The sequence below is a fragment of the Typopeltis vanoorti genome, chromosome 7 (genome assembly GCF_054136105.1).
Source record: "Typopeltis vanoorti isolate ZY-2024b chromosome 7, IOZ_Tvanoo_1.0, whole genome shotgun sequence".
Taxonomy (NCBI): Eukaryota; Metazoa; Arthropoda; class Arachnida; order Uropygi; family Thelyphonidae; genus Typopeltis; species Typopeltis vanoorti.
Window position 1 is genome coordinate 79762750 of NC_143555.1, and position 24370 is coordinate 79787119.

General features: G+C 37.2%; 1 protein-coding gene across 7 annotated transcripts in view; it reads right to left on the reverse strand.

The window, feature by feature from the left end:
• LOC150104805 (TBC domain-containing protein kinase-like protein) overlaps positions 1-24370 on the reverse strand; it is a 559840-nt gene that overhangs the window by 116995 nt on the left and 418475 nt on the right. For 6 of the 7 annotated variants that reach the window (XM_090395364.1, XM_090395367.1, XM_090395362.1 and 3 more), the window contains exon 18: positions 11770-11855. The exons of the other annotated variant lie outside the window; for it this stretch is intronic. In XM_090395364.1, coding sequence (XP_090251490.1) covers positions 11770-11855 — 86 coding nt within the window. The remainder of the gene's footprint in view (positions 1-11769; positions 11856-24370) is intronic. 7 annotated transcript variants of the gene reach the window in all.

Consider the following 24370-nt stretch of genomic DNA (forward strand, 5'->3'; position numbering starts at 1 on the left):
CAGCGAGAAATATGAGATTTTTGCTTGAGGCTGTACGGAAGAAGACAGAGAGAGGAAAAATAGTGTGCGTATTGCCTAAGTATGATAATGATGAACTGAGCAGAAGAGCAGTGATATTGAATGGCATAATAGCGAGAATGTGTGACAAGAGAGGACTGGTATATGTGGATGCTTGGAGTGCGTTTGAGGAAAGAGAGGAATTGTATGCGAGAGACTGCTTACATTTGAATGAGGAAGGATGTAGGCATCTGGAGAGATTGCTGTTCTGAACGAGTCAGTGTGTCCCAGGGAGGATGATGGCAGGGGTGGCCTCTTGTGGAATGGATACTTGGGAGAAGGGAGACGATGTCAGGTAGCACTGAGCCCAGTGGAGTCTAGAAGGGATAATGCTGGGTATAGAAACAATGGCATTTATATGTTTAATACTAATGCCAGGAGTATCCGGAATAAGGGAGAGGAATTGATGGCGAGATAGCATCCGCCTGGCCAAAAATTATTGGGATCACTGAGACGTGGTTGACAGAAGGGGATATAATAACAGGAATAGAAGTCGCTGGGTATAGCATTTTTCATCAGGATAGGAGGGGGAAAGCGTGGTGGTGGGGTACTGCTTATGATAAGTGATGACCTATGTCCTCTAAGAGTGGAGGCTTTGGAAGGAAGTGAGACAAATGATTTCGAGAGCATATGGTGTGAGGTAGAGGTAGGCAAGACAGGATATTTAGTGGGGTGTTGCTACAGACCCAGGAGCACAGAGGATGCGGACCATGAGATGTTTAGACAGCTAAGTTTGGCAAGTGCAAGAAGAATGATTGTTATGGGGGATTTTAACCACAGTAGTATAAATTGGAGAGAGGAAGATGCATGTAGCAATAGGGAATGGAATTTCTAGAATTCTTGAGGGACAAATGTCTTAGGCAACATGTAACAGAGGGAACAAGAGGTTCAAGAGTTTTGGATTTGGTTATAGCATCAGAAGAGTTGAATCTCTCCCACCAGTTGGAGAGAGTGACCATATGGTTTTGACTTGGAAAATGAATAGACATGCAGGAGTATCAAAGAGACGGGAACTTATGTGGAATTATAAAGCAGGTGATTATAATAGTCTTACACGTCAGTTTCGGTTAGTTTCATGGAGGGAGGAATTGGAAGGCCGGGATATCATTAGTGCGTGGGAAATTGTGAAAGAATATTTGTTAGCAGCAATGGTAAGTTGTATACCATGAGTGAAGAAGAGGACACAATTTGGAGTAAAGTGGATGACAAACAATATTAAACAGGAATTGCATGCGAAAAAGAGGCTATGGAAGAGATATAAGGAGACAGGTGAAGAGAGGATGCATGAAGAATATAAGACACAGACCAGAAGAGTGACTAGTGTGGTACGGAAAGCGAAACTGGAATATGAGAGGATGTTGGCCCTAAGATCCAAAGAAAATCCTAGAGAATTTTTTAGCTATGTGGAAAGTAGGAGGAGTAATGACTGTGGAAGAATGATATTGTGGGATAAAAATGGGAATAGAGTGACTGATGCAGAGGACATAGTGGAATTGTTCAATGAACACTTTATTGGAGTATTTCATTCTAGAGGAGTCAGTTTTAATGCTAGAGGGATAGAGCTGGTTCGAGGTTTAGAGGTACAGGAGCAGAGTGTGTTTCAGATACTGAGTACTCTGGATGTCATGTCAGTAAAGCTTTGGGACTGGATGGTATTTCACCACGAGTTTTGAGAGAATGTGCAAGGGAACTGACAGTGCCTTTAACCTGGTTTTTCAATGAAAGTCTGGCTTCGGCAAAGGTGCCTGGGGAATGGAAGGAAGGTAAGATAGTTCCATTGCATAAGGGTGGTAACAGACTGGAAGTGTCTAATTATAGGCCAGTTTGTGTGTCATCGGTAGTTGTTAAGATCTTGGAGAAAGTGGTGAGGGACCGTATACAACATTGGGCAGATGAGGGTAATGTTATCTGTGAGAGACAACATGGATTTGTGAAAGGGCACTCTTGTTTTAGCACTATGCTAGCCTTTTATAATAAAGTTACAAGAACATTAGATGAGGGAAAGGCATATACTGCAATTTTCTTAGACTTAGCAAAGGCATTTGACAGGGTGCCACATGATAAGCTGATATTTAAGTGGCAGCACATGGGTCTGGATGTCAGATTGGTCAACTAGATTCAGGATTGGCTGTCTGATAGGTATCAGAGAGTTGTGTATGGCGGAGCAGTTTCAAGGAGGCAGAGGGTTACAAGTGGGGTCCCACAGGGCTCAGTACTAGGTCCTATATTGTTTAACCTTTATATCAATGACATTGCCAGTGGATTGCAAGGGGATATTCAGTTGTTTGCAGATGATGCGAAGCTAGGAAGGATTATTAGTAATAGCGCAGATGTGGTAGCCCTGCAAGAGGATTTGAATAAGCTAGATAAATGGGCAAATGAATGGGGGTGTCAGTTTAATGCAGCAAAATGTAAGGTCTTGAGATTTGGGAAACATCGATGGAATGCAGCATGCTCTATGGGAGGAGTTATGCTGGAGGAAGTAGGGGAGACAACAGATCTGGGGTTGATAGTTGATAGAAACCTGAAGTTTAGGGGACATACTGCAAAGGTGGTGAAGGTAACACAGAGGATTGCTGCAATTATGAGAAGGACAATGACCTGCAGAGATAAGAGGGTTATCATTCCGTTGTATAAGTCTCTGATCAGACCAAATTTGGACTATTGTTCTCAGATTTGGTCTCCAGGATTTGAAGGGGATAAATTAACTGTGAAAAGGATACAAAGACGGATGACAAAGATGGTCTCAGTACTGTACAAGGATATTTACGAGGATCGCCTGAGGGAATGTGGACTGCAGAGTTTGGTGGATAGAAGAAGGAGAGGTGATATGATTGAGACTTTTAAACTGTTGAGAGGTGGTTACAGGGTTGACACTGGGGAGTTCTTTCACTTGGTTGAACAGCGGGAAGGAGTGATGACAAGAGGCCATCCCTGGAAGTTACGAAAGGAAACTGTGAGCAAGAGGGTGAGGAGTGGTTTCTTTGCATGGAGGGTGGTTGAACCGTGGAATGCATTGCCTGATGGAGTGGTGAGAGTGAGAATGGTCAATGAGTTTAAGGAGTGGTATGATAGACTTTGTGTTTCTTAGGGGGGATCTCCCCTCGATGAGTCTTGACAGACTTTATGTTCTTAGGAAGGACATCCCACGATGAGTCTTTCGACTCCATGGAGGCCTGAATAATAATAATAATAAAATACAACCACATTACTAAATAACAACACCTTTAACCAAATATAAGCCTGATCAAATATAATGAACATAAACCTGATATAACAAGTATATAAACTTAAACTGCTCCTATATTTATATAGGAGCAGTTTAAGTTCTGTGCTTAGCCAGCTATGATGGTTCAGTAACAGTTATAGCTGCCCTATTTGCTTTTGAGAAGACATTGTCGATATGAGTCGTGAAGCGAAGCTTTTTACTAGCTGTACCACCCTAAATATTTGGCTACTTGTTGCCCTGGAATAGGAGCACCAAACATTATTATTATTATGACTAGTTCATCCTCTGGGGACACTTGTCTTCATGTGAATAGCACTACGGTGCAGTGCTCGTCTACGTTAACATCATTTAGCCATATTTTGAACCACTATTTTGGTTCAGAGACTGCATTTTGCAGTTTTTCCATTTACTAACTCAGGTTGCAGGAAGTGAACCGTTGTAGTTGCTTATAGGGTTATATGGTTGCAAACATAATAATAATGTGATGTGTGTGGAATGTCAGCCACATACACAGCAAAAAGCAGAGGTTATAGCAGAGCCCTGGGAGACATCTGCTGTGATTTTGCATTCAGACCATTTGATTCTCTGTAGCTTCACTCAGAGTTTGATGATTTGGTAAATTGGACCAGTCCTAATGGAAGTTGGCCTGCGGGAATTTGAAAAAAAAGCCCACTGTGCCATATTTTGTTGAATGCTTTGGCAAGGTCCAGGAAGATCATACCTGTATACTGCTTTTAGTTAAATCCAATGCTGATGTTTCTTACAACCCTAAGAATGTGTTGTTCAGTGGAACGGTTCTCCTGGAATCTAAACTGCTCGTCAGGGATGATATTTAATTCTTTAGTGATTTTCTGCAGTCTTATTAGTATTAACCCTCTTGGCTATCTTTCCTAGGCAGGACAGTGGGCTGGGGTAATAGTTTTGGGAAGTAGTGATATCTTAATATTGCAATAACAGTAACAATGTGCATTGCAGCTTTATGTGGCAAGCATTTGATTATTTTATTAGAAATTCCATCTGGGCCTAGTGCTTTACTACATTTAAGTTTGGCGATGATTCCATATATCCCAGCAGGTGATGTCAGTTCGATGGGGTTTACATACTCTGTGCATTTTAGCATATAGTGTATTCTGATGTGTACTTTACCAATGAAGTCTAGATTCATGTGGGTGTGCTTTGGACTACACTGCTTCTCCAGAATAAACCATGTTCACCATGGATTAGTGGGAGGGGTCTGAAGTATGTGATTTTGGTTGGAGTTTGTGCAGGAGACATTTTTGGTGACAGCTGTTATTTGCTTTTCCAAGCTTAAAATTGATTTGTTGATTGTTTTCCTTTGAGATGATGATTGGAACTGGGCCAACAGATTCAGTTAGGTAGAGAAATCATTAGTTTTGTCTAGTTGATGGTTGAGACCTGATCTTCAATATTTTCATGATCAGTCAGTTGGAGTAAAACTTGATTGTGGTCAGAACTGAGGTCATCCATCGCACTTATTTAGTATTGATGCATGATATTTTGTAGCATCACTATGTCAAGGACATCAGGAAGTTCTGCTATACTACAGTGCGGCAGAACTTCCTGATGTCCTTGACATAGTGATGCTACAAAATATCATGCATCAATACTAAATGAGTGCGAGTTCTGGAGGTCCTATAATCATGGTGTTCCTGGCAGAACAACAAAGTCAATAGGCGTTCTGCCATTTCACTTTGTAGTTTTGCTGTTCCAGGCTTTGTGCTGCGTTCGGGTATCCTGCTACCAGCAGCTTCAGAACACAATCTTAGTTTTGTCTAGAATTTCAGTAACTGTTTGTTTGGAGAGTTATATATGGAGTATATTTCAGGAGACCCACATTAGCAGTTTGGGCTCCATCCCTGTGATTTCTATGTTGGTAGTAGCAAGATTTAAAATTTCAGTGTGTACTACATTGAGCTTGACAAATATGGCTGTTTCAGAACACAATCTGTAGACAATTCAGCTTTCTATGTTTACTAACCATCAACTAATGCAGTAAGGATTGTTTATGTATGTTCTCAAACTTTTTCTGTGGAGTCCTAGCTAAGATTTGCTTTGCTGAACTCGATTAACATTTTGCGCAGAGTGACTACTACAATTCCAGCTTTCTGGATTTGGTTGGGTGCTGGGGTTTGGCTTTTCCTGCCAGTTTTGAAGTCATAACCTCTGTGTACAAGTCATGTGCTTGGATAGTTTGTTGTGCCATTGGGGGTGTTATCATCATTTGCTGATGTGCTCTTTGGTATTCTTTTGTTGATTTTGGGGTAGCCAAGTATTGTTTGCATCCTCTGTAATTGGTGGGATGTAGTCCACTACAGTTGGTGCATTTCACTGACTCTGTTTTTGATTTTTTGTAGGTTTTCTCCACATTTAACACAGCAGAAATTGGCCTTGCAGCACAGCATTGCGAGTGGCTGAATTTCTGATAATGATGGAAATGTCTAGTTGATGTCTTCTGTCATAATGGTCTGGTGGTACAACTTGACAGAAGAGCTAGTGTTATTGTTAAAACTGCTGTTATGGTTCAGTACTCAGTTCCAAACATCAGTTAAGTAATAGTTAATTAATAACTAATCATAAGTAAATGCTGCTATTATTACTAATAAATTCTGAATGACAGCTATTATAATCTGAGGAGCTAGCATGGATGTTCAAAGAAAAGAATGATCAATAAATCACTTGATGATAATATGTAATTAGCACTGTTGAAAATAGTTAATATAATTTTTGTTGTATATGTATAAAAAAAGGAAAACAAAAAACAAAACAAACAAAAAAAGATTAGAGGGAATGCAAAGAGATGTTATGAATGTGAAATGTAAGCCATCTTATTCGAGGTGAGAATTTAGGAAGATAATTTTATACATTTCAGTATTGCAACAATGATGTTAGCAAGTATACAAGCTCAACTGTTGGTATTTCATGATCCACAATGAGTGAATTGTTATCAACAGTCCAGCTCTTCATTTATCTATGGATAATTTAATGCCATTGCTACTCTTAATAGACTTCGGTCTCCTGGTGGAAGGCTGAATTAATAACAGTACAAATTATTATTATCACAGTCTGATAGTAAGGCTGTTTGCTTGAAAACAAGGATCAGTAAAAAACAAAAAGTAATATCTATTTGATCACATACAGTACTTTATTAAGAATATAATTAACATATAAGGTAGTACAATGCATACTTAATGGCAAAGGATATATAAACATTATGTACTCTGCATCAATGCCCTTTATTTAATCTTTATTTCTAAACAAGAAAAAAAGCTTTGTCCAATATGATGAACAAGTTTGAATTCCAGATGTGCAATTATTTTGTGCTGTGTACATAAGCAATTATTATTCAAAGTGATTGAAAACCATTTATAAAGCACGATTACATAAATATACATGTATATAATTATATATTAATGATAGAGAAAATTTTTTCGCTGGATCTTACATTTCTTTTTTCTTTTCTTTCTACAGTTACTCTCTCAATATTTGTGATTCTTCTTCATCTATTGAACTCAAAGGGGTAAGTAATTATGTTATTCAAGAGCCTACACTGTGACTTTGTAAAGGTAACAGTACAACTCTGTGAGGCAACACATTTCAAGGGATGACAAACTGTATACCTGCTGGATCTTAGGAGCTTGAATCTATGGTCTAGTAGATTATTCTTTAAATGTACTCGTGACATAACTATAAATAATAACTTAACACGATAACCACAGTAATTAACTTTAATGAAATAAAGGTACAAATATTTCGTACTGTTATATATATTTATTTATATGATTTATATTTAAAGTGTTTGTTACTTGATTAAATCTTTTCTTATTCAAAACCTTACTCATTTAAAATCCTACCAGCTGCTCTATTGTTATCTCTTCCTATTCTATCTTTCTATCGCTATTTTACTTTTTCAGATATCAGGCCTAATATACTTATATCTAGGATTGGTTCCTCTTCGGATACTGGTAAATTTATATTATGCTGCACCAGCCAGTATCCTATAGTAGAAAAGGATTCCTACTCAGGGAGACAATACTAGATTCTGAGCCGTTCTTACACAATACTTTACTTTAATGCTGCTGTATAGATTCAGACTGCAGTCGTGACTTAAATCTATAATTATATACACTTTCTAATTCCTTCCCACCAAAATAGGTTCTATTTTTATAAGTGGTAGTTTGGAATCATAATCAGGCATGACTCAGGTTTAAGTAAATATGACATGTTTATTGGAATATCTAAACAGAATACACAAAAAATTCATACACTTAATTTGACTCAATACTAAATGAAAAGACTCGAGTTAAGAGGTTAAAATATTCTAAATTAAATCAAAGCCTATGAAACATCGTAAAACACAGTAATTGAAAATTCAGATAGATAGCAAATGATATGAAGTTAAACTAAAATTCCTTTCTGTAATGCTATTTATAAGATAATATACATTCTAATGTTACTCAGTTACTGAAATCCACAATTCTGATCTCATTAAGTTAATCCTATCACATACAATTGCTAAAGATCTTTTCCAAACAATTCTTCTTACTCTCTCAAAGGAGGTTAACTTTCTAATTAGAGACTGTCCACAGAGTTCTTTAGATTACTGTTCTTAATTTCACATTCACAAACAATCTTCTCTCTTCTAATGAATTTTATACACAAAAATAGAGTAATTTTACCTTACCGAACTTTTTCCACGTCTTTTAGCACCATGTGTACGTCTAGTTACTTCTTGTCTATTGGCTGTCCATACGGCAACGTAGGGGTTATGCTATCTTCATTATTTCTGCCGAAAATGGACTTACATCTTTGCGTTTCAGGAACAACTCGATGGGACTTCTCAGCAACGGCTTGATTCTGCTAGGACTGGAAATTTTTACCTTAAGCTCTGCATAGAATCCTTCTCCATTTTCAAGAAAGCCTGCTGTCCGACATCTTAGTACAGACGCTTCTTCCCCCCCTCCCTTTATGTGAACTCCCGCTAACTTCCGAGCCACCAAACAGGAAAAACGATACGACAAGAGACATCTCCGATATGGCACTCATCCCCTTATATTCCTCCTTAGAGCACCCTATTTTTCCTCAGTCCCCTTTGCACAAGACCCATATCTTTTCACCCCTTGGGTTCATCCCCTGCTTTTTCCCGACACTGTTATGCTCTTGTATTCCCAGAATTCGCATCAATAAATGTTCCGCTTAAGCAACTGCCACCAGCGTTACGCTGTACACGTGTAGTTTTAAACCTTCCAAGAATTATTATTTAGTAACTATTTGATGACTCACAGTTAATTTTACACAGATTAAGTGAGGCTTAAATTAAGTCAGATTATCCCTTTTTTAAGACATACTCTAATAAAATCTTAATATGAAAACAATAGATTAAATATATCGTACATGAAATAAGGAATGCAAATTTTATACATAAAGTGAAGAAGTTTCACTTTTAATTTTAGCTGATGTGCAGGTATTTCTCTTTTTTTTTTTTTGTAAGTTTAATATGTTGGATTCTGAATGAATGATTTCTTTGCAAGATTCCTTCATTCAGGATCTAACAGTACTGAAATTAGCAGTTCATCATCAGTGTAGAGCAAACAGTTAAAAGGAATGGAATACAAAGTACAGAACAGTCGGTGGGTTACCAATTAAAAATTGTCCGTGTGCTAGAAATTAATATTAATAAAATATTATTAAATAATTAATTCTGTGGAAAAAAGAATGAAGGAACATCAGTATTATATCAAATACATGAAACCTCAAAAGTCTGGTCTGGCACAACATAGTATTGACACTAAACACAATATCCAGTGGGATAAAGCTTGTTTTCTCCATAGATGCAAGTTTAAATACGAACGCCTTTTCAAAGAAAGTTGCAAAGCCCTTTTACATTGGCCAAATTTGAATCGAAATGATTGTCTCTCTCTCCAAAAAGTTTGGGAGATTCTTATTTTATGTAACCATCAAAGGAATAGTTTTAAGAATTATTTAATAATATTTTATTAATATTAATTTCTAGCACGCGGCAACAATTTTTAATTGGTAATCCAGCGACTGTTCTGTACTTTGTATTCCATTCCTTTTAACTGTCTGTTCTGCACTGATGGTGTACTGTTAATTTCAGTATGAAATATTTGTACCTTTATTTCATTAAAGTTAATTACTGTGGTTATCGTGTTAAGTTATTATTCTAATAGATTATTGTTGCAACTGTGTGTTAATATAACACACATCAGATCTTCATCTTCAAAAAAATATACTCACAAAACGACAATTATTATGAACAATCCAACCTCTTTTCTCCATCCCATCTGGCTTGAAACTGCTTGATTATCATATTGATCATTTCTATGTTCTTTTCTTACATAACAGTTTTTAATCTCATCTAAAACATACTTTCAACCACCCAGCATGACAAAAAAAATGTGTTGTAATGTCTTTTTAAGTGGCTGAAGGCTACAAAGCCAGTTGTAGCCTTCAGCCACTATGTCTCATATCTATTAATTGTGTGTGTTCTTCTGGCCAATTTTCCCCTGTTTTGCATAATGAAAAACTTTCATTGCAAAATTAAATGCTTTCCCCCTTCCACAGAAAGGGGAAGAAGCATTTAATTTTTCTATTAGTTCCCATTATCTCATGTAGTGGCCTCAACAAAGACCACATGTCAAGTTTAATGGTAACAATGCATTCTGGTTGAAAAGCCTGGGATCAAATCCTTTGACAAATATGAATAACATTCATAAGGTCTTTTTAATTGAAAGTGAGTTTTCCTAAATCACAGAGAGATGGCAAGGCTTTTTCCCTCCTGAAACTTGAGTTTTCCTCCTGAAAAACAGACAAACTGGACTAGGAAAGCATCCAACTGATTGACATAACAAATAGGATTAATAACCCTTTCATAGCATTATGTTTCTGAATTGCCAAAGTTAGTTAGCCATGAGAGGACACTAAGCCTAACATGTGGGGAAGTATCCATCCAAAACTGATATTGGTTCTTCGTTGGTCTTATAGAGGACCGTGTTTCATAATTTTTTGTTTGTTTGTTTGTTTATGTATTCCTAAGAGAAGCAAACAGTACAATCAATACAGGTGTGTATGGATACAGCCAGTGCTTTTTTGGAGGAATGGTACACAGTGGTATACTAGCACTTTAATTAACAGTGATGTGTGACATACGAATGCAGTACATTTAGAAATTTGTAATATTCAGTAATTTTTTACATTTTTACCTGGTATGGAAATAATCTTAGTTATTTCAGGAAATTTATTAAATTAAATCAGTTTAAGATATTTGCTAAGTAAAACTATTTTTTATATATTTACTGTGTAAACTTTTTATTAAAAATTATCTCACATATTTTACTTCTTTTATACTTTTACTGTGTGTTGTATTCTTATTCCAAAAACATTATTTCTTTTGTATCTATTTAATTTTCAATTTTTCTTGCTGAAAAGAATGACTGTCCCACACACACACACAAAATAAAAATAAGCTAATGCCTTTTATTCCTGTATAGGAATAAAAGGCAAGGCTGTTTTAGCCCTATCTAACTTTTGGAGACTGAGGGGACAGTTCAATCTCTACTGGTAGCCAATCAGAGATAGCAGGCCCAAGACTATCACCAATTATACTTGGTGTCCAGTGAAAAAAAAAAAAAAAAATCAGTTGATGCAAATAATTGAGAATTTTCACTATTGTTGTCAAGGCCCACCCCTCACCCACTGTTATCAGTCATCCAACATGTCCATTCTTACCAGTTTTTTCAGGTATGAATCCTATCTGTCATGGGCAGGTGGGCAAATTTAGGAAGACGAGGAAACTAGGCATCATTATATATGACAATTTTGCCAAGTTCATGCAGTAAGACAAGAAGTTCATTACATACACCATTCAAGAGATGCTGGTAAGTGCAATATGGATCTGAGTGTCCATGTGTTGGATGGATTAATTTTCCATTAAATGCATAATGGTGTCTGGTGAAAAGAGGCAACTTACAAGTGCTGCCATCTTGTGGTCCCTGATCCTAACACTATGTTTACTGTCTGAAAATAGTGTGGGTTCTATGGTCGATTTTCTTGAGTTTACAGGACAAAAAACCTGAGTTTCTAGGAGAAAAACCCCACTTGCCTGTTCCAGAGATCGACTAACTTGGGAACCAATCATAAGTTTGATTCTAGTCTCCAACTAATATAAGTTCCTCTAATTGGAGAGTAGAATCGAACTTATGACGCTCTCTCTTCGATTTAGTATCAGCAGTTCCACTGAGCTACAAAGGCTCTTATTGCCACATACTGTTTTACAAAAAGCAGCGCTTACAGCATAACTAGCCAACAGGAATGAATGAAACCCAACTTATTCAAGATATATAATGGAAGAGAATGACTAATTATCCTATTTGATACAAAATAGTATAATTTGTCATACAGTTGGTTTTCCACCAAAGTATACAATTTTGTGAAAATCTACTTACCTCAGGAAAGAATCCAATACTATCCAAGTGGTTTGTTAATTCTGGATCATGGAAAGCTATCAGATGTGAAAACACAGCAAGGTACTCTATAAATAAAAAATTAATATGAAAAACAAAATTATGGAAAATTTTCAAAACAAGAAAGCACTGTTTAATGATTAAATGAAAATGCTCTTGACAATAACACAGAAATGAATTTAATACATGTTCTTCATATTAATAAAAAAAAGAACTAGAAAAGAGATTACGTACTTATTTTCATCCTTATTTTACCAAGTGTAATCAAACAAAAATTTGCACATGAAATACATCCAAGATTACTGTATATAGAGCAGATGAGCTAACATCAAACTATCATGTATTCCATAATGCACAGAACACTCCCTTCTCATTCCTGTATATTGAGATGCATTTTGAGGTGGAAAATTTAAAACTCAAAACCTGCACTAAAAACTATCCAAGTTCAAAAGAACTTGAACAGTTTTAAGAACACGATGTTGGACCTTAGATCCCCAACAGTGATAGGCAGGAACATGTTCTCCACCAGAGTGATAACCATTTTGTAGATGACTTTCATTGCAGTCTCATCAGTGGAAGCTAGATCTACAGAAACAGCAGGAGCCATCTCAAAGGACAAAGTCATTTTTTTCCATATATTAGATGCAGAATAATGTATCACTATATTATTACAATATTCTAGGGAAATTATATTCTTTTCTCCTTAGTCTACAGAAGTGTAAGCAAAGAAATGTTTGCATGTGTAATATCTTCATAACTAGGTTATTTGTATATAGGGCAGCTGACTTCACATCACGTTGTTCTGTTCATCCCCTGATGTACAATCTTTTTGCAAGAATGTAGTCATGAATACATGTCATGTGTAAACATAAGTCTGCTGATATTTGGTTAAAAAAACATAAGGATGAAAACAATAATATAATTTCTTGTCAAGCATAACAGACTTTTCAGCCCATTGGAAAAACTTGCTGCAAAATAAATGTCATTTAATTTTTATTTTCAAACATTTTAACACACACTGACTCATTCAGTTTTAAGGAAGCATAAGATTCAAGAAGATTTCCAAAAGTGATGGAGATTTCAACAAGAATATTCAGTATTCACATGCCTAAGTGGTGAAGGTGGTGTCATGGTTTGGAGAGGCATCTCATTGGGTGGGTACACCAACCCCGCATGTGCTTCCTAGTGGAACCATGACTGCTACACCCCATGTAGACAAAGTCCTGGACCCTTATGTTTATCTGTATGTGACTGCAATGGGGGGGGGGGAGACATTTATCCTACAAGATGATAATACTCGTTCTTATCAAACAAAGTTCGTGAACCAATATCTTCAAAAAGATGTTATCGTATATATGGACTGGCCAGCAGGTCTCTGACCTTAATCCAACTAAACATATCTGGAATGGTCTAGGTAGACGTGCTGCTGCAGTCAACCTCCCTCCTCAAAACCTTGAGGGATTTAGGAGAGTTTTGCAGGAGCAGTGGTTATTATTACCAACTAATCTCCTTGACACTTTTATAAACAGTATGAAATATGACTTGGAGCACTGTAAGCTGTCAGGGATGACAACATTCCTTACTAAGACACTTCAACAATCTCATTTTAACCTCTTGTTTTGATCATTTCTTCATGTATCCATTTGTTACTCAATTAAACTATTTATTTACAATTTTTGTGGGTGTTTCTTTCACATCTCATGTCATATCATACCAAACTGCTTTTCACTGAATTGCATTCATCATGTTGTTTTTGAGTTATCATGACTTTTCTCTTTCCTCCTCAATTTATGGAAACCAGTGTATTATCATATATTTTTGTTTATTATATAATCCAGACACCCTTCTCTAAAGACCACATTAAACTTTTTCAAGCCACTTCAAGTTACCAATAAGATGTGCAGTGCAGTGGGAGGAAATGGAATTCATCTGTGATCTTTAAATGTCTATACTGTTCATCTGATCAGAACTGCAGGTTTGAACATCTCTGTAACAGGCATATAGAGAGAAGAATGCAAAACCTACAGTCTGTTGGTTGAATAGCAGGTACACTATCCACTGAGCCAATTAATGCTAGTAAACTTAACATAATTAGTGATATACATAAAACAGTTAAAAAAAACTCAAGCTGGTGTGTTACATTACTACTCAATTAGCATGGTAGTAATAATGATTTCGGAGCATACTAGAAAATCCCTGAATTATATCTCATCTCATCTTCCTTTCACCCTCTTTTATCTTGCGGTGTCGAGGGTTTATTAATCATCGGACCTCAAACTGTTCACATGATAAGGTCGTCAGCCCTACGACTCAGTGTATCCTATGTCCTGTAGTGTAGTTCTCAAGGCCGGTTTGTCTGCCTTGCAAGATGAAAAACCTCAGGATAAACTGGGGAAAAAACCCTACTGACCACGCTCAAGACCGGCTAACTTGGCTATGGCTGAGGAAGATCCTTCAGCTCCTCACGTCACTGATGGGAATCAAACCTAGGATACTCCTTCCCCAGGTATATGGTTGCAAAGCATAGCCACTAGGCTAACCGCACGGACCCTTGAATTATATAGTGAAGAAAAATTTAGTGCATTTAGGCCACCATTACTCTCTTTTATCATAATTAGGAAGAACTGAACTTGAGAACAATCATTACTTGGTATGAATGGCCGGATGTAGCAGAGTGGAAGTGAAATTAGTTCTTATTGGAGATCTTTGTTCCTAAAACATCTTTGTGCTTTTAGGACCATCTTTGTTCATAAAAGTTTCTATTGGAAATCTTTCATAATTTCCAAGAAAGAAAACATTAGCAATATAGAACTTAAGACATTGTTAGAACAGCTTTGATTTTGACTAATGGTCAAAGTATATTTCAGAAATTTTTTTTTCATTATTATATTTATTTCCATGGTTAGGTTTCTGTGAGAAAGAAAGTAACTATACAGTATTTATATGCTGTACCAATATAATATCAACAAAGGGGATGATACATGGTTAGTGGGAACAAATTCATTAATTCAGATAATGATAAATTTTAGAAAATATGGGTTTATTATTATTATTATTACCCCAACACCTCATGGAGTCAAAGACTCATCTGGGAGGTCCTTTTATCACACACATAGCTCATCATACCGTGCCTTGAACACATTCAAACACCTTGCAGACACCACACTCTCAGGCAAGGCATTCCAATCATTTACAACTCTGCACGAAAAAAACCTGCCTCTCACTCCCCTACTCACACCCTCTTTATACAGTTTCCAGGGATGACCTCTGGTTTTCCCCCGATCTCCCACTATTTTCTGTAGAACTTCTCCAGCATTGATCCTATAACAACCCCTTACCAACTTATAGGTCTCTATCATATCTCCCCTCTCTTCCTCCTGTCCACCAGACTCTGCAAATTACATCTTCTCAATCTTTCCTCATACTCAACATTCCAGAGGTCAGAAACTACCTTAGTCAATCCCCTTCGGACCCTTTCCAACATCTCTTCATCCTTCTGAAAACCAGGTGACAAATCTGGGTACAATAGTCCATGTGTGGCCTAATCAAAGCCTCACACAACAGAACAAGAATCTCCCTACAACCTGTTTAACCTGTGGTGAGCTCAGCTCTCTCTCTCTCTCGCAAAAAAAGAATACAGGATTTTTTTTAAACAGCACTGAAGTTCACAAGTCTTCCCTGCTGCAGACTAAAGTCTTACACACTAAAGAATGTCAAAGGAGATCAGTGTTTTAGGTAATGACAATGGAAGAACTCAAAGCTTTCTTTTTTTCTTTTTTTTTTTAATACTACGAAGTTTGAAAAAGTAAAATGAGGAATAAGTGTACCGTCATGCAAAAGGGATGGACAGAAGATGAGGTCTGTTAGATAAGATAACATTTACATAATTTATAATGATGTAACAGAAAAAGTATGAACAGAAGTACAAATCCTTCAAGCACTGACCCAGTGACAGAGAAATCCGAAGAGAGGAAATCCTCCACCATGATATATACGATGAGCAACCAGATATGGAAATGCAAAGACCCAAATGCAAAGTGCGGAAGGAAAACCACAAGACAGTATTCCAATAAGTAGGTCTCAAATGACCTGGAAATTTCAAAAGAAAAACTGGTAAGTTAGCCAGTTTCCATTAAAATTAGTTTTGAAAGTGGTCAAAAGCTGGACTGTTTCAAAACTTATAGCATATCAGTTCCATGTGTATGTGGGCAGGTAGTTAAGGAAAAATAAAGTACCAGTTGATATTCTTGTTGAACAGCTGACAGTTGCAGTCATTAGAAAACAAACACAGTGAGGAAGGATGTAACAAAAAAGATATAAATCTCTCTAGTATTAGCAATACTGAAGGTAAGTTAGCTAATCTCATATGGAGGTAGTTTGAGATTTCCCTCCCACCAGAAACTCGAGTTTTTTTTATCCTGCTTAAAGGTATACTGGCCAGAGAACACACACAATTTAAAAACAAAAAATACTGTTGGTGGGGGGGGAGGGGTGTAGATGATCGAAAACAGTGTTGTGTGTAGATGGAGAATTAAGTAGCATATACTAGGTTATGTGAGCTAGAGATGATTCTTGCAATGAGTCCTTCTACTCCTTGGAGGTATAAAGTAATAATAATAAATACTGTTAACTTTAGAAAGATTTCATTCAAGGAGAGAATCAGGTAAGAGATGTATGGAAACCTTATTATGTTAATCGGTAAGCTTAGGAATATTTTATCCTAACAGCCAAGGTTACTGCTTGGTAGTGAAAGAAGGAGAAAACATGCAATTCTACAATTTCTACAACTGTTTTGCATTTTTATACCTGCACTGAGAGTTTATTAGTTTCTTTTGGCAATATAAAATTAAGACTTTGGCAATTTGAAACTAAATTAGTTTCAAACCAGTTTCTTAAATGCTGTTTTATTTTTAAACGTTTCACTATGTTTGGGTTGAATACAAAAAATCTTTGCAAGAATATTGTTACTATTGAAATTTATATCAATCAATTTAGAAAATCAAAGACATGCTTTCTTTTTTTATCATGTTCATTTCTTATCAGATATTCTCAAGGAAATATGCAAAATGCAGTGAGCAATATAGATTTTTCGAAGATGGTTCATTATTATTATTATAATAACGAACGTTGGTTTAGTCCCGAAGGCGTGGAAAGAGGGGAAAATACTTTCACTGGATAAAGGAGGATCCAAGACTATGGTAACAAATTACCAACCTATCAGCATATCAGGAGTCGTTGTCAAGGTCTTGGAGAAAGTAGTCAAGGGAAAAATACAGGAATGGATTAATGAAAATGAGATACTGTACAGAGGACAGCATGGCTTTGTGAAGGGTAGATCATGCCTCAGTAACTTACTCAAGTTTTATAACAAGGTGACGGCAGAACTGGATAAGGGAAATGGGTTTACAGTGATACTGCTGGACCTGGCAAAAGCATTTGACAGGATACCACATGGAATTCTAATCTGTAAACTACAACATATGGGAATGGATATAGGGTTGGTGAGATGGATAGGTGGGTGGTTGATGGAGGATATCAAAGAGTAGTTTATTCAGGAGTAGAGTCCAAAAGACGGCCTGTGACTAGTGGTGTGCTGCAGGGTTCTGTTCTTGGACCACTGCTGTTTAATCTGTTCATTAACGATTATAGGGAAGGATCGAAGTGGAACAGTTCATTTGTTCGCTGATGATGCAAAGTTGGATAGATTGGAGTTCTGGGCTAAGGAGAATGGATGTCAATTTAATGTGACAAAATGTAAGGTTATGCATTTTGGGATGAAAAGATTGGCAGCAGTATACCACATTGGTGGAACTGTACTCCAAGAGATTGATGAGGCCAGGGACTTGGGAGTGTTGGTGGATAGGGAGTTGAAGTTTAGGGGGCACATTGCGAAAGTAGCTAAATCGATATCAAAGAGTAGTTTATTCAGGAGTAGAGTCCAAAAGACGGCCTGTGACTAGTGGTGTGCCGCAGGGTTCTGTTCTTGGAACACTGCTGTTTAATCTGTTCATTAACGATTATAGGGAAGGATCGAAGTGGAACAGTTCATTTGTTCGCTGATGATGCAAAGTTGGATAGATTGGAGTTCTGGGCTAAGGAGAATGGATGTCAATTTAATGTGACAAAATGTAAGGTTATGCATTTTGGGATGAAAAGATTGGCAGCAGTATACCACATTGGTGGAACTGTACTCCAAGAGATTGATGAGGCCAGGGACTTGGGAGTGTTGGTGGATAGGGAGTTGAAGTTTAGGGGGCACATTGCGAAAGTAGCTAAATCAGCTCATCAACTCACTTGGTTGTTGAAAAATACCTTAACGAGCAGAGACAGGCAAGTTATTGTACCTCTGTACCGAGACCTGATAAGACCTCATCTCGACTACTGTGCCCAGATTTGGTCACTCGGTTCCTTCTTGATGGGGAGGAGGTGGAGAGGATCCAGAGGCGAGTGACTAAGATGATAACAGGTCTATGGAATGAACCATATGAGAACAGGTTGAAGATTTGTGGGTTGCAGAAACTAGTTGATAGGCGGAAAAGGGGAGATATGATTGAGACATTCAAATTGCTAAAAGGATTCTATAGGATTAATTCAGAGGATATTTTTGAGATCAGGACTGGTGGTGGGAGAACTAGGGGACACCTATGGAAGCTTGGCAAGAGTGTGGTTAGCAGGGGTGTTAGAGCTGGGTTCTTTACTTTTAGAGTGGTAAATGAGTGGAATAAGCTGCCAGAGTCTGTTGTGGGTGCTATGACAGTGAGCGAGTTCAAGGCAAGGTATGATAGATACTGTGAGAATGTCGAATAGTTGTGTGGACATGATGTTTAGGGTCTCCCTCAATGAGTCTAAGGACTCCCTGGAGTAGCCCGAAATAATAATAATAATAATAATTATTATTATTATTATTATTGAAGATCCCCATGGAGTCAAAGACTCATCTAGACTCATCATACCACCTCCAAAACACACTCAAATTCTCTGCAGACACCACACTCTCAGACAAGGCATTCGAATCATTCACAACTCTGCATTAAAAAAAAAAAAACTTGCTTCTCACTCCCCCTACTCACACTCTCTTTATACAGTTTCCAGAGATGACCTCTAGTTTTCCCCTAATCTCCCACTATTTTCTGTAGAACCTCTCCAGCATTGATCCTATAACAACCCCTTACTAACTTGTAGGTCTCTATCATATCCCCCCCCCCCACTCTTCCTCCTGTCCACCAAACTCTGCAAGTTGCATCTTCTCAATCTTTCCTCATACTCAACATTCCAGAAGTTAGAAACTACCTTAGTCAGTCGCCTCTGGACACTTCCCAACATCTCTTCGTCCTTCTGAAAACCAGGTGACCAAATCTGGGCACAATAGTCCATGTGTGGCCTAATCAAAGCCTTATACAATGGAACAAGAATCTCCCTACTTCTACAAGTCAGTGTCCTCCGCATCATTCCCATAAGCCTTTGTGCTGTCTTCACAATTTTGGCTATGTGTCCCCCTAAATTTCAGATCCTTACTCACTATCACCCCCCCAGATCTCTTATTTCCTCCACCTCCGAGAATATATCCTCAACAAGCATATCCCATTTTTGTTTTCCAAATTTTAAAAACCTTACATTTTGCAACATTGAACTCACACCCCCATTCCCGTGCCCAATCACTCAATTTATTCAAGTCTTCTTGTAAGGCCATAACATCTTCTCTACTCTTCGTGATTCATCCTAACTTTGCATCATCTGCAAACAACTGAATATCTCCATCCAAATCTTTTCCAACATCATTAATATAAAAGTTAAACAGCAATGAGCCTAAAACAGACCCCTGAGGCACACACACTAGTAACTTTCCTTTTCCTGGATATTGCTCTCCCATACACAACCTGTTGATACCTATCAGATAGCCAGTCTCCAATCCAATGCAATGCACCAATCTGATATCCGACCCCCATCCACTCTAGTTTGACTATCAACTTATCATGCAGTAATCTATCAAAAGCCTTTGCAAAATCTAAGTATGTTACTGTGTATCCTTCTCCTCTGTCCATGGAAGCAGTCACCTTATTATAATAAGTAAGTAGATTACTAAACCATGACCTCCCTTTAGCAAATCCATGTTCTCCATCAAAGATAATACCATTGTTGTCAACCCAATTCTGGAACCTAGTTCTCACAAGCTTCTCCAACAACTTAACTACAACCTGGCACACAGATAGGCCTATAGTTTGATGCTTGAGTTCTATCACTCCTTTATGAAGTGGCACAATCTTGCCCTCCTTAGGAACTTGACCCAGTGCAAGACTTGTATTCAAAAAGTATGTCAAGGCCAGCGTCATCTCCCTGGCACATTCCTTCAGAATATGTGGTGATATATTATCAAGTCCCACAGCCTTATTTACATTAGTTTGCTCAACTCCCCATATACCTCTTGCTCACTTACAGTCACTCTTTCTTCTCCATCATCAACTGCTCTCAATCTCTCCATGAAGTCACATTCACAAGATTGGAAGACCTTTATGAACTGCTCATTAAGTATCTCTGCCTTGCCTGGTCTTTGTAGTCCTCATGGAATTGGTTATTTCCACTTCTCCTATGCTGTCTCCATAATGCCCTTTTTCTCTATATCGCATGCTTAATCTCTTTATTCATCCATTTCAAACCTACCTTATTTAACGTTCTCACCCTTGGAATACAGTTAGACATTGCATCTACTAGATAGTTTTTGAAAATCCCCCAAGCTGCATTGATCTCTTTTCCAGCTAACTCCTCATTCCATGCTACATGGGGAAATGTGGAAGATTTTGTTTGTTAAGAGATTGAACAAGAGAAATGAGAGAGCATAAATCTGCAAAAAAGTGTGATATTTTGGTTGACTGCAAGATAATAAATGAGAGTTGGGAACAGGGAAAGGGGAGAAGGCAGTTAGGAGCATAAAACTGAGAAGGATAAGTGAGAGAATGTGAGTGCTGAGTCACATTCTCTCACTTATCCACAATTCTTATTCACTTCTGTATCAACAATCACTTATAATGTGATTGTGGATACAGAAGGGATGGAAATGGCAAAAGTTAGTGTGGTTGCAGAAAAGGAAGAGAACATGAACTGACAGAGCCAAAGCAAAAGTGTCTATGAGAATGGAAGGAAACATGATTCAAGGTGCAAAAGCAAGATTGATTGTGGTGAAAGAAAAGCTAGCATGACTGTTAACATGACTGCCAGAATGAAAGACTGGAAGAGTAAAATGTTTCAGATGAGTAATCAGATGAGGTGTATGTGTAACTCATCTTGTACTCTATATAGTTTTGTTATTCATTGTTATTCACATGTTATTCATTGGCATGACCTCTAATGAAAAAAAAAAAAATTACAAATTACATTAAGCTAAATTCTATTTACAATGACAGGAATAAACATTCTTTCAGATCGTTTTCTTTCAGAAACAACGATGTCCTATTTTTAGTATTACAATTCTTATTTTTGCTTTTAAGATACTGGATTTTTTTTTGTCCTGCTTATAGTTGTTCTTAGTGAGGAACGTTCCATGGGTCGAATATATACTTTCCATATGTTTGGGATTTTTAGACCATCATTATTGTTCAGGTTGGGGTGGTTGATAATAATCTCACATGCTTCCTTAAATTTCCATTCATACCATTATTAAAGAGGTGGAAGATGACAGAGTACACAAGGGTTCCTTTACAAAAGGTAGGATGAACAGGATGATTGATGCTTGGAATAGGAGAAAAAAAAAATGTGTGAGTGATTTAATGGTAGTAGTAGGAACAAATTATTTGGCGGGGCATATAAAGAATGTGAGAATGGATATCAGATTACTGGGGAGAATAAAAGAAAAGAATGCAGTAAGAAGGAGAGTTCATGTGTTGCCAAAGTACGGAAATGAAGAGTTGAAACGGTGATAAAAAAGCGACAAATGGTATGCAAGCAGAAAGGGTTGCAGTTTGTTGATATGTAGCATTTGAATACAGTGAATGCTTTCATTTTAAAAATTTATGGAATTTACAACCGTGTTAAAAAACTTTTTTATTATCCCAACATTTCAATCTTCACGTCAAGATCATCATCTCAAGCATGCATCAATATACAAGACAAGCTGAGTTACATTATTAACTGTAAGCTAAAAAAACAATGCTTTGATCACATGTTATTCATTGGCATGACCTCTAATGAAAAAAAAAAAAATTCCCTACATTAAAGGAACATCAGACACAAAATAAACAGAGTACTACGAAAATACAACCTCAAAGCCACCTTTAAATCCCCTGCAAAATTAAAAAGCTTACTCAACTCATCCAAAGACCCACTCCCTCCACTAGCCCACCCTAGAGTATACCGGATTTATTGTACTTGCAATATACCATACATAGGAGAAACAGGACTCATAATTCCCATTAGACAAAAAGAACATAAACGACACATTAAATATAATAATTATGGTGAAGCTGGCCTTTCTGATCATGCCTTAAATACCTTACACAGAATTGACTGGAAAAGCACTAGCTGTCTACAACGCACTAAAACATGGTATGAACGGAAATTTAAGGAAGCATGTTAGATTATTATCAACCACCCCAATCTGAACAATAATGATCGTCTAAAAATCCCAAACATATGGAAAATATATATTCGACCCACGGAACGTTCCTCACTAAGAACAACTATAAGCAGGACAAAAAAAAAAAAAAATCCAGTATCTTAAAAGCAAAAATAAGAATTGTAATACTAAAAATAGGACATCATTGTTTCTGAAAGAAAACCATCTGAAAGAATGTTTATTTCTGTCATTGCAACTAGAATTTAGCTTAATGTAATTTGTAATTTTTTTTTTTCACTAGAGGTCATGCCAGTAGAATAACATGTGATCAAAGCATTGTTTCTTACAGCTTACAGTTAATATGTATGCTCCAGATGATGATCTTGATGTGAAGATTGAAACGTCGGGATACTAAAAAAGTTTTTTAACAAGTTGTAAATTCCATAAATTTTTAAAATGAATGCTGATCACTGTGTAACTCTAAAAGAAAGGAATACAGTGCATGAAACTCTACAAAACAGAATATTGTATGAAAACTGGATGAAATCTGAATGCAAAGAATTAAATTTATAAAATTTAATCTGTCACAGAGTGCATTTAAGTATCGTAGACAGGCTTATACGTTGGTTATGCATTATTAAATCACTTAAGGAATTGAACAACATAGATATGAATATAAATTAAATTACACTTTAATAAATATTTCCGATATTTTGGCAACATTACGTTGCCATCTTCAAAAGGAACTTACAAAAAAAGGCACGTGCACGTAGGCACTACAACACAGTAACTGAGAATGAAGAGATGAAGCTATTGTTCTCCTAAAAGTCCTGATGATGCCCTCTAGCGGGCTAAGTAGGTGTTCTTGGCCGTTGGGGCTGAAGGTCTGCTGATGTAAGCCTCCCAAATTTGGGGCAGTCACATACATCCAAATTTGTTGAGGTTTGGAGAGTTTCTTAGGGCTGAGGCTGATTCCATAAATAGTCTTTCGAATTTGTATTTGCTACGGTGTATTACTGTAGCTTTCTTCCACCGTATTCTGTGGCGTGTATCCAGAGCATGGTCTGGATACACGCCACAGAGTACGTTTTCACAAGTACAGAATGGCTGTACTTGTGAAAACGGATGTAGTCCTTATGTTCAGAAAATCTGATATTCGCTGTCCTGCCTGTTTGGCCAAAGTAGGACAATTTACAGCTGCAAGGGACCTGGTATACACCAGTTAGGTCTAGGGGAAGTGGTTGGTCTTTAGTGGAGCGGATAAGGGATGCCAATTTTCTGTATGGCCTGTAACAGGAGGTCAGGTCATGTTTTTTTTAAGATTTTGGTAATTTTTTCCGAGGTGCCTCAGATGTAAGGAATGGTGACGGATTTAGAGTAATCCTTGTTGTGGAGGGGGGGGGGTAACTGTGGTTTGTAGGTTTTAATATTTGGGGGGGGGGGGGTAGCCATTGGCTGAGAAAGTGTTGAGGATGTGATTTAGTTCAGTGTTTAGGACCATGTCGTTAGAACAGATTAGTTTAGCCCTGTTGTTAGTGTTTTCACCACTCCATATTGTTGTGGGGGGGGGGGGAATTGTTGGTGAATGTATCTGCCTGTATGGGTGGGTTTTCTATAAACTGAGAAAACCAAAGTTCCATCAGGCTGGCAGGTGACTAGTGTGTCTAGAAAAGGGAGGCTGTTGTTTTCATCTTTTTCCAGGGTGAACTTAAGACGAAATAAGTAAATATTTCATCTTAAGTATCATAGGACATCTTCAGTACAGTTAATTCAAACAATACTAGGAATCACATACAGTTAGGGTGCATGCTTACAATGGAATCCCTTTATGCGTGCAGTAGCGTGTTATAGAAAAAGTGTGTTATAGTTTGGAAAAAGATGAAACTTCTACATAGATCTTTATATAAACATGAACATTTATATAAAGAAAGTGATGAAGCTGTACATCACAGACCCAATTTGAACCGTAATGACGTTCTTATTATCCCTAAAGCCTGGGAATTGTCATTCTAAACTGTGTAAAATAATGTTATATGT